The sequence below is a fragment of the Haliotis rufescens genome, unplaced genomic scaffold (genome assembly GCF_023055435.1).
Source record: "Haliotis rufescens isolate VD_foot unplaced genomic scaffold, xgHalRufe1.0.p SCAF_15, whole genome shotgun sequence".
NCBI classification, from domain to species: Eukaryota; Metazoa; Mollusca; class Gastropoda; order Lepetellida; family Haliotidae; genus Haliotis; species Haliotis rufescens.
In genome coordinates this window covers 23,464,614-23,477,130 of record NW_025963835.1, presented here as the reverse complement: position 1 = coordinate 23,477,130, position 12,517 = coordinate 23,464,614, and the positions used below count along the sequence as shown (strand labels likewise).

At 46.5% G+C, this 12,517-nt stretch overlaps 1 protein-coding gene across 1 annotated transcript in view; it reads right to left on the bottom strand.

Moving 5' to 3' along the window:
* The window catches only part of LOC124135211, a 28,120-nt gene extending 15,839 nt beyond the window's left edge, over positions 1 to 12,281 (bottom strand). The window contains exons 1-3 of the mRNA XM_046500467.2: positions 12,133 to 12,281; positions 4,668 to 4,940; positions 3,225 to 3,551 (exon numbers count right to left, since the gene is read on the bottom strand). Of these exons, the coding sequence (XP_046356423.2) occupies positions 3,225 to 3,551; positions 4,668 to 4,940; positions 12,133 to 12,190 (658 nt within the window). The 5' untranslated portion in view covers positions 12,191 to 12,281. The remainder of the gene's footprint in view (positions 1 to 3,224; positions 3,552 to 4,667; positions 4,941 to 12,132) is intronic.
* Between the last annotated feature and the right edge of the window lie 236 nt (positions 12,282 to 12,517).

Genomic DNA, 12,517 nt, shown 5'->3' with positions numbered 1-12,517 from the left:
GTACCCAGCTGTTTCACCTCCATGACTACAGATGTCACCCACCACTCCACCCAGTTCCAACTGACTGACGTACCTAGCTGTTTCAGCTTCATGACTGTAGATGTCACCACCTCTCCACCTAGTTACAACTGACTGACGTACCTAGCTGTTTCAGCTTCATGACATCAGATGTCACCACCCTTCACCCAGTTCCAACTGACTGACGTACCCAGCTGTTTCAGCTCCATGACTGTAGATGTCACCACCACTCCACCCAGTTACAACTGTCTGACAAACCCAGCTGTTTCAGCTCCATGACTGTAGATGTCACCACCACTCCACCCAGTTACAACTGACTGACGTACCTAGCTGTTTCAGATCCATGACTACAGATGTCACCCACCACTCCACCCAGTTACAACTGACTGACGTACCCAGCTGTTTCAGCTCCATGACTACAGATGTCACCCACCACTCCACCCAGTTACAACTGACTGACGTACCCAGCTGTTTCAGATCCATGACTACAGATGTCACCACCACTCCACCCAGTTACAACTGACTGACGTACCCAGCTGTTTCAGCTTCATGACTACAGATGTCACCCAGCACTCCACCCAGTTACAACTGACTGACATACCCAGCTGTTTCAGCTTCATGACTACAGATGTCACCCACCACTCCACCCAGTTACAACTGACTGACGTACCTAGCTGTTTCACCTCCATGACTACAGATGTCACCCACCACTCCACCCAGTTCCAACTGACTGACGTACCTAGCTGTTTCAGCTCCATGACTGTAGATGTCACCACCTCTCCACCTAGTTACAACTGACTGACGTACCTAGCTGTTTCAGCTTCATGACTTCAGATGTCACCCACCACTCCACCCAGTTACAACTGACTGACGTTCCCAGCTGTTTCAGCTCCATGACTACAGATGTCACCCACCACTCCACCCAGTTACAACTGACTGACGTACCCAGCTGTTTCAGATCCATGACTGTAGATGTCACCACCACTCCACCCAGTTACAACTGACTGACGTACCCAGCTGTTTCAGCTCCATGACTACAGATGTCACCACCGCTCCACCCAGTTACAACTGACTGACGTACCCAGCTGTTTCACCTCCATGACTGTAGATGCCACCCACCACTCCACCCAGTTACAACTGTCTGACGAACCCAGCTGTTTCAGCTCCATGACTGTAGATGTCACCACCACTCCACCCAGTTACAACTGACTGACGTACCCAGCTCTTTCAGCTCCATGACTGTAGATGTCACCCACCACTCCACCCAATTACAACTGACTGACGTACCCAGCTGTTTCAGCTCCATGACTACAGATGTCACCCACCACTCCACCCAGTTACAACTGACTGACGTACCCAGCTGCTTCAGCTCAATGACTACAGATGTCACCCACCACTCCACCCAGTTACAACTGGCTGACTTACCCAGCTGTTTCAGCTCCATGACTACAGATGTCACCCACCACTCCACCCAGTTACAACTGACTGACGTACCCAGCTGTTTCAGATCCATGACTACAGATGTCACCACCACTCCACCCAGTTACAACTGACTGACGTACCCAGCTGTTTCAGCTTCATGACTACAGATGTCACCCAGCACTCCACCCAGTTACAACTGACTGACATACCCAGCTGTTTCAGCTTCATGACTACAGATGTCACCCAGCACTCCACCCAGTTACAACTGACTGACGTACCCAGCTGTTTCACCTCCATGACTACAGATGTCACCCACCACTCCACCCAGTTCCAACTGACTGACGTACCTAGCTGTTTCAGCTTCATGACTGTAGATGTCACCACCTCTCCACCTAGTTACAACTGACTGACGTACCTAGCTGTTTCAGCTTCATGACATCAGATGTCACCACCCTTCACCCAGTTCCAACTGACTGACGTACCCAGCTGTTTCAGCTCCATGACTGTAGATGTCACCACCACTCCACCCAGTTACAACTGTCTGACAAACCCAGCTGTTTCAGCTCCATGACTGTAGATGTCACCACCACTCCACCCAGTTACAACTGACTGACGTACCTAGCTGTTTCAGATCCATGACTACAGATGTCACCCACCACTCCACCCAGTTACAACTGACTGACGTACCCAGCTGTTTCAGCTCCATGACTACAGATGTCACCCACCACTCCACCCAGTTACAACTGACTGACGTACCCAGCTGTTTCAGATCCATGACTACAGATGTCACCACCACTCCACCCAGTTACAACTGACTGACGTACCCAGCTGTTTCAGCTTCATGACTACAGATGTCACCCAGCACTCCACCCAGTTACAACTGACTGACATACCCAGCTGTTTCAGCTTCATGACTACAGATGTCACCCACCACTCCACCCAGTTACAACTGACTGACGTACCTAGCTGTTTCACCTCCATGACTACAGATGTCACCCACCACTCCACCCAGTTCCAACTGACTGACGTACCTAGCTGTTTCAGCTTCATGACTGTAGATGTCACCACCTCTCCACCTAGTTACAACTGACTGACGTACCTAGCTGTTTCAGCTTCATGACTTCAGATGTCACCACCCTTCACCCAGTTCCAACTGACTGACGTACCCAGCTGTTTCAGCTCCATGACTGTAGATGTCACCACCCTTCACCCAGTTACAACTGACTGACGTACCTAGCTGTTTCAGCTTCATGACTACAGATGTCACCAAGCACTCCACCCAGTTACAACTGACTGACGTACCTAGCTGTTTCAGCTCTATGACTACAGATGTCACCCACCACTCCACCCAGTAACACCTGACTGACGTACCTAGCTGTTTCAGCTCCATGGCTACAGATGTCACCCACCACTCCACCCAGTTACAACTGACTGACGTACCCAGCTGTTTCAGCTCCATGACTACAGATGTCACCCACCACTCCACCCAGTTACAACTGACTGACTTACCCAGCTGTTTCAACTTCATGACTACAGATGTCACCCACCACTCCACCCAGTTACAACTGACTGACTTACCCAGCTGTTTCAACTTCATGACTACAGATGTCACCCACCACTCCACCCAGTTACAACTGACTGACTTACCCAGCTGTTTCAACTTCATGACTACAGATGTCACCACCACTCCGCCCAGTTACAACTGACTGACGTACCCAGCTGTTTCAGCTTCATGACTACAGATGTCACCTACCAATTCAACAGGTTATAAATGACAGACGTACCCAGCTGTTTCAGCTCGATGAATGCAGATGTGCAACCACCTCTTGTGCACGCCGTCACGTAGTAGTATCCAAAGTCAGAGGACATTGTCATCCACGTCCTCGACAAACGTGACCCCGAGACGTTAACTTGGTGGCTGTGCATGCGGTAGCCAATTACCTGGCCCTCCGTGCGCTGTCCGACTGGATCCAGTTCTTTGCCATCCTTGCTCCATTTGCTTCGCCACATCGTAGACACATTAAGGAACGTAGCCGACAACGCCGTCCTCGTGTCCACCTCAGCATACACGACGACATGGGCGGCGGACATCAACCTCGGTGCCATTTCGACTGCAGACGAATCAGACAAAGTAGTGCACCCAGCAACTACTCCTACTACTACTACTACTACTACTACTACTACTACTAGTTGGTTGGTTGGTTGGTTTGTCGTTTAACGCCGCACTCAGCAATATTCCAGCTATATGACGGCGGTCTGTAAATAATCGAGTCTGGACCAGACAATCCAGTTAATGACATCATGAGCATCGATCCATGCAATTTGGATCGATGACATGCATCAACCAAGTCACCGAGCCTGACCACCCGGTCCCGTTAGTCGCCTTTTACGACAAGCATAGTCGCCTTTTACGGCAAGCATGGGTTGCTGAAGACCTATTCTACCCTGGATCTTCACAGGTCTACTACTACTACTACTACTACTACTACTACTACTACTACTACTACTACTATCGTCGGATCATAGGTTTTCGACGTCATACGTTTTCGAACGGCCATGTTTACTCACGCTACAACGGGGGTTTACATTGTAAATCCTCAGATGATGGCTGGTTGTCTTTTAAAAGTGAATGAGATGTTTTACAGTTGTTGGTGTAATTAGAGAGAAAACTACGAATATTTCTTAAGCGTCCGAAAACCCATAGCACGGGGATACTGCTACTACTACTTCTACTACCTCTACTACTACTTCACACATACACAAACAGACACATACACACATACACACACACACACACCAGTGGATGATCCAGGGTTTTTGAAAAATGGTGTGTGCGCATAATAATCAAGTGAGTGAGTATGTTTTTATGCCACTTTCAGCAAAATTCCAGCAATTTCACGGCGGGGAAAACCAACAATGGGCATCACACGTTGTACCCATATTGGGAATCGAACCCGGGTCTTCGGCGTAACGAGCGAACGCTTTAGCAACTAGGCGACTCCATCGCCCTTTAAACCCAAGTCATGAAGTGACTTGGCCGCGTGCGGAGCTAACACTTACTGAAAAAGAGATGGTGCCCTACCTGGCACTCCCTCTGTATCCACCAGTGCGCACGCACGCACGCACGTACGCACTCAGACACAGAGCACAACTACCCCCTCTGATACAATTAAAATGACTGCCATCTTCAAAATGGTAAAAGTTCAGTTTTCTTGACAACGAATTACCTTCCTGAGAGAGGTCGATGGATTCAACAGATTTGGTTTGTTCCACTTGACATTCATAGATGCCAGCGTCCTGCAGAGTAAATCCATCCAATTGAAGAGTTGAAACAGAATCTGCAACTTCTTTTGAGATGGACTGAATTGTCTTCCCTTGCCAAGTTTGCGTAAAAGTCACGTTGCTGACGGAAGTGAAATTGGTCAAGGTGCAGTTGAGACTCACGTTGGATAATTCCTTCAGTTCGACAGACGCAAGTACTATGTTTAACCTTTGAGCATCTGAAAAAAACCACACACGTATTAGGTGGAACATACAGGGGAGGAAGATGACGGAGAGGAAGATGATGGGGAGGGAGATGACGGAGAGGAAGATGATGGGGAGGGAGATGATGGGGAGGCAGATGATGGGGAGGCAGATGATGGGGAGGAAGATGATGTGGAGGGAGTTAATGGGGAGGAACTCTATGGGGAGGAAGATGATGGGGAGGAGCACGATGGGGAGGGAGATGATGGGGAGGAAGATGATGGGGAGGAGCACGATGGGGAGGGAGATGATGGGGAGGGAGATGATGGGGAGGAAGATGATGGGGAGGGAGATGATGGGGAGGGAGATGATGGGGAGGAGCACGGTGGGGAGGGAGATGATGGGGAGGGAGATGATGGGGAGGGAGATGATGGGGAGGGAGATGATGGGGAGGAAGATGATGGGGAGGAGCACGATGGGGAGGGAGATGATGGGGAGGGAGATGATGGGGAGGGAGATGATGGGGAGGAAGATGATGGGGAGGAGCACGGTGGGGAGGAAGAGGATGGGGAGGAAGATGATTGGGAGGAGCACGATGGGGAGGGAGATGATGGGGAGGGAGATGATGGGGAGGAAGATGATGGGGAGGGAGATGATGGGGAGGAAGATGATGGGGAGGAACACGATGGGGAGGGAGATGATGGGGAGAAACATGATGGGGAGGAAGATGATGGGAAGAAAGATGTTGGGAAGAAAGATGATAGGGAGGAACATGATGGGGGAGGGAGATGATTTAGCACAAACAAAAACTCAAATTAACTGAAAAGTTATCATTAAAACTCAAATCAGCATCTTACAGAGGTAAATTTCTAAATATAATATTTAGATCAATACTACAATCAAACGGATATAATTCTCGAGGTGCTGAAAGTAAATCAACACATTGGTTTGGCTGCCTACTTATATAACAATATTTATATAACAATAGGTTGTTAATCCCTCACCTCTTATCTGACGTACAGTCAGGAAATATTTACTGATCAGGGGGAGCAAAGATCACGAATATCGCAATGTTAATTTTGTTCCTTGAGCCACGTAGGATTGCCCAACACATATCTCACAACAAACATATGATCAGGGACATGTGTCATCTTGTTAATCTACTACGTACAGGAGACACCCAGTCGGGTCAGAAAGGTCATCTCGGTAATACATTACACAACACACGCGCAGTTGGATCATTGTACCAGAAAGGTCAGACCCGTGAAGATCCGGGGCAGAATAGCAACCCCGTCTTAGCAACCCATGCTTACCGTAAAAGGCGACAATACTTGTAAGAGGCGTCTAACGGGATCGGGTGGTCAGGCTTGCTGACTTGGTTGATGCATGTCATCGATCCCATAGGATCCCATGTGTGGATCGATGCTCATGTTGTCAATCACCGGGTTTTCTGGTCCAGACTCGATTATTTACAGACCGCCGTCATATAGCTTGAATATTGCTGAGTGCGGCGTTAAACAACAAACCAACCAACCAAGTGGATAGGACAACTTACTTATAGTGAGGTTGCCTTACGCCAGATTGTGCCTGGATAAGCGCACCAAATTTTGCCTGTGGATGTCTTTTATCGTTATAAGAAGGTTTAGGACAGTAGACATCAAAAATATTTTCTGCTGCACGTGCTGTGCCACAATATCCAATAGGGCCGATAAACCGTTTCTGTTAAAACTGTAAAATTTTCTAAATTTATTGTAATATGTCATGTCATGTATCAAATGAAAGCTTTTTTGTGTTCTTTTACCTACAGGTGCATTTTGCGTGTGAAACACAAGTTTGCCCTGCATAGTGTCCTTTTTTCTTGTCTGCTTGAAAAAGAACGTTCACAGTTGAGGCGCTTGGTAACGTTGAACACAATTCTAGTTCGGCGACTTCAGTAACCTCATTTCATGGAACTGGCATAAGCTTATTTCATCACCACGAGGGGGCACGGGTGGCCCAGTCGTCTAAGGCGACGCGATTCGCTGTGCAGAGTTGCGTCCCTTGGGCACGCCAGAAACCTATGATTGTGGGTTCGAATCCCTGTTCGCCCTGATTATGTTTCTAGGTATGTCAGCACCATACCCGTGCTCGTGGGTTTCACCGAAGTGGTAAACGTCCGAGACCTGCATCACTTCGGGCTTTCCTCCCAAATTAAGCTGATACGCCGTGATATAACTGGAATAATGTTAAAAGCGGCGTTAAACCCAACTCACTCACTCACTCATCACCATGAGCAAGGGCTTTCCGCACAGGAAACATTTCGGAAGCTGGTCCAGAGCATTTCCGATACGACCAGACAACTGAGAAATCCTTCCATGGATGATTTTGGCAACCTTATAACTCTTGATAGCGACACTGCACGCAAGAAGCAGTTATAACCCAGTAAACACACTGGAGGATGTTGGAAATAAGCAGCATAATGCATCAAAAGTGTGATCGAAGATGGGACCCAGTCTGTTCATGAACCTCTCAAGAGATATTCTCTTACATTATTCAGCCTTCCACCCAGCAAGTCATCTTCTAAACAAGGACTGTGAACGTGAATTAAAAGAATTACTTGCTCATGAGATCCAGGCATTCCAACCTTCTCTCTATGATTTTGGCAAATTGGCGTTACCCGGTCCAACGTCTGATCGTTTCCGATGCTTTGAGCAGTCAAATTAACAGGAACAATCAGCTTCTTATGAATACAAAGCTCCTGTCCATTCCTGGCCTAGTACAGGAATTCACACCCTCGATGATTTGGGTGACAGTGTTTCCATTCCACATCTCATGGGTCAGCTTCAGCGACATTTTGTGGGAGTCTTACATTCGGAGCAGTCTAAAAGAATCAACTTTTGAAAAGAGGAACATGTGTGCGTCGAAAGGTATACCAACAGGCAAAGATACTAGTCAAGTGGATGGATGTCCTGTCTGCTTCTCGGGATAGGGAAGAATTATTTCAGTTCTTTACTTCAAATGTTGCAGAATAGCCATAGCTGTCCATAAGACATCACGAGCAGCTGTGACATTCAAGGGGATGGATTCCCTCACCTTCCGACCCGTGAAGATTCCGGGGTAGAATAGGTCTTCAGCAACCCATGCTTGCCGTAAAAGGTGACTATGCTTGTCGTAAAAGGCGACAAACGGGATCGGGTGGTCAGGCTCGCTGACTTGGTTGATCCATGTCATCGATCCCAATTGCGTGGATCGATGCTCATGATATCAATCACTGGATTGTCTGGTCTAGACTCGATTATTTACAGACCGCCGTCATATAGCTTGAATATTGCTGAGTGCGGCGTTAAACAACAAACCAACCAACCAACCCTCACCTTCTTGACAAATTGCAATCACGAGGAGGCAGACCCAAGGACTGCCACTCGTTCTGTGCATGGTACGACGTCACTGCAGACGCGCACAGTGGATACAGATGGTTTGTTCATCTTTACTGGAACATTTCATGACCTAGTTGTACTACAATCCCAAGCGGATTTTACGTTGCCTTTGGAATGGGAAAGACCTTTGTCTACTTTCACATCAATAAATGTGTACATTCAGGAGAGCTGCATTCTCGTGATTTTCAAGTCATGCCTGTTCGAGGTGTGACATAACATCAGCTTTTGTTGGGAAAAGTAGACAGTTATCTTGACAAGCTTGGCGGGTTGTAAATGAAGTCATGGAAACCTTTGTGCAACTAGCCCACCATTCATTTCAAGTGCTGAACATAGATTCTGGTCACTTCCAAATGCTTGAGCGTTTACTGTTGTCATGTTCGAGAAGACATGTTCTCTGCAATCAATCAATGAGCTGAGAATTGGTCTCTTCTGCCACAAAATTCGACCGATTGCCAAGCGTCTTCCATCTCAAGAAGCATTGTTACACCATCCAATGTCCATCCCCTGAAGGTTTTGAGTGGAACAAATTTGTTACATCATCCAGTTTGAATGGATGGAACTCACCAAATGAATATGCAAACCAAAATGCATTATTTGCAACTGTATTAAAGCTCATGTGGACTGCACACCACTTTGCAGATGCAAATGTTCTGAACTATAGTCATAAACTTGTGTTACCTTAACATCAATCTGACTTAATGAATGACATTATCTGTCCCCATTAGTTTTAGATTTTAATATATTTTGTAAACCTTAATCGCATTCCCAGAGTATGAAAATACCTTTCATTTGATATGTAATATGTCTCAATAGTGAGTAAGATTAAAAGTTTCACTATTTTTTACATTGCTGGGAAAGTGAAATGGCGGCCATATTGGATTTTAGTGGCTACCGGAAGTTATAAATATATTTTACGGTGGCTCCTACCCCATATTTATTTAGTATGGGTGTCTGTATCAGTGTGTCATATTTGATGCTTTTATTTCACCTTGTGAAAATAATTTGGTTAGAGCCCCATGACTATAATTCCCTGCCAATCAGCCACACTATCGGGCCATTGTGCCATCTATCGATCCATCCACAGATCCACCCATCTATCAACTGCCATCGATCATTGCAACCATCATCAGTCTTACTTCATCTATTGAATCATCGGTCCGCTAAACAGTAGATACTTCCGTTCTCCATCCATCGGTTTACGCATCCATTGGTCCCTTGATCCATAAATACTTCCATTTTCCATGCATCGGTACACACGCCCATTGGTCTCTTTAAAAGTAGATACGTCCGTTCACCATCCATCTGTTCAGACATTTCCTTTAATCCGTTTTCAATCGATCAGTTCACACATCCATTGGTCCCTTAATTCGCAGATACTTTCGTTCGCCATACACCGGCTAACACATCAATTGTTCCCTTTAACCAGAGATACTTCCGTTCTCCATACACCGGTCCACACATCAATTGGTCCCTTTAACCAGAGATACTTCCGTTCACCATACACCGGTCCACACATCAATTGGTCCCTTTAACCAGAGATACTTCCGTTCACCATACACCGGTTCACACATCAATTGGTCCCTTTAACCAGGGATACTTCCGTTCACCATACACCGGTCCACACATCAATTGGTCCCTTTAACCAGGGATGCTTCCGTTCTCCATACACCGGTCCACACATCAATTGGTCCCTTTAACCAGAGATACTTTCGTTCTCCATACACCGGTTAACATATCAATGGGTCCCTTTAACCAGAGATACTTCCGTTCTCCATACACCGGTTCACACATCAATTGGTCCCTTTAACCAGAGATACTTCCGTTCTCCATACACCGGTTCACACATCAATTGGTCCCTTTAACCAGGGATACTTCCGTTCTCCATACACCGGTCCACACATCAATTGGTCCCTTTAACCAGAGATACTTCCGTTCTCCATACACCGGTCCACACATCAATTGGTCCCTTTAACCAGAGATACTTCCGTTCTCCATACACCGGTTCACGCATCAATTGGTCCCTTTAACCAGAGATACTTCCGTTCACCATACACCGGTTCACACATCAATTGGTCCCTTTAACCAGAGATACTTCCGTTCACCATACACCGGTCCACACATCAATTGGTCCCTTAAAGCAGGGATACTTCCGTTCTCCATACACCGGTCCACACATCAATTGGTCCCTTTAACCAGAGATACTTCCGTTCACCATACACCGGTTCACACATCAATTGGTCCCTTTAACCAGGGATACTTCCGTTCGCCATACACTGGTTAACACATCAATTGGTCCCTTTAACCAGAGATACTTCCGTTCACCATACACCGGTTCACACATCAATTGGTCCCTTTAACCAGGGATACTTCCGTTCACCATACACCGGTCCACACATCAATTGGTCCCTTTAACCAGGGATACTTCCGTTCTCCATACACCGGTCCACACATCAATTGGTCCCTTTAACCAGAGATACTTTCGTTCTCCATACACCGGTTAACATATCAATGGGTCCCTTTAACCAGAGATACTTCCGTTCTCCATACACCGGTTCACACATCAATTGGTCCCTTTAACCAGAGATACTTCCGTTCTCCATACACCGGTTCACACATCAATTGGTCCCTTTAACCAGGGATACTTCCGTTCTCCATACACCGGTCCACACATCAATGGGTCCCTTTAACCAGAGATACTTCCGTTCACCATACACCGGTTCACACATCAATTGGTTTTTAACCAGAGATACTTCCGTTCACCATACAGCGGTTCACACATCAATTGGTCCCTTTAACCAGAGATACTTCCGTTCACCATACACCGGTTCACACATCAATGGGTCCCTTTAACCAGAGATACTTCCGTTCACCATACACCGGTTCACACATCCAATGGTCCCTTAATCCATAGATACTTCCGTTCTCCATACACCGGTTCACACATCAATTGGTCCCTTTAACCAGAGATACTTCCGTTCACCATACACCGGTTCACACATCAATTGGTCCCTTTAACCAGAGATACCTCCGTTCTCGATACACCAGTTCACACATCCACTTCGGGCTTTCCTCTCACATTACGCTGACACGCCGTGATATAACTGTAAAAGCGGCGTTAAACCCAACTCACTCACTCATTCATCCGTAGAGACCGCCTCCGTGTTGTTATTGATAGAGCGTGTGCCTGGAGAATGGAAGGTCGCTGATCCGACCACAGACCTCGTTAAAAGACGTTAAAAGACGGTACTTTTTTCCACCCTGTCTGGTGCTCACATGTTCGGCTTGGAATCAGATTGATAATTCAACAATGATCCACCCAACCATTAATCCATCAATCCACCCACCGATCACAACACAATTATTCACGATGTTTCGTCAGGTGGGCTAACTAGACATAGATTCTCTTCACGAGGAATATGTTCAGTGACCATTGTCTACATTCAGAGAAGGAACGTCATATGTGGGTATACAATTGATTTTCCCCTCTGCCTTCTAAATCAATATTGAATACAGGATACGAATAACAAACTAGCCTTAACAATTAGGGCCGAAGAAATGTAAAATCGTTAATCCACGTTTTCAAAGCTACCCAACATAACTAATCATTTACACTTTGGTTGTTCCCAAAAAACGATATGTAGTTGGTCAAGACAAAATTGTTTGGCTTCTGTCAGGGAAGAAAATGTACGGTTGTGTCTTAAACAAAACTATCGCCGTTTAACCCTCTACATTCATGTACTTTCTTGTTAAGGCCACACTTAGTCCAGCCTTGGCTCAAACTGTGTGTTTGTCCACATATGGGCATTCTTACCGGTGTTGTGTCCCAGTCCAACAATGACAGCTAACACGAGATAAACCGCAGCAGCCATAACAGCATCCGACGTTGTCTGGTGTTGTCGTTGTTGCTTCTTGGCGGCCTCGCCCAACCAGGAAGTGAACTGCCGAGACAAGGGTGGGACAGCGACGCCACAGAGCGGAACACATACCTGTCGTTATTTCCGTTATTGAGGGTAACTTGTGTCAAACTTTAGATCCCTAAACCTCAACTCTGGGCAGGTGAAATACTTTATCCTGATTTTACGATACAATTCATGCGGATACGGACAATTGACTCATATTAATAGTATGTTTTTTTGCGATCCTTGATGCACTTATACTCGTTTATATGAACATATGTTCTGAGTAATATTGCTATG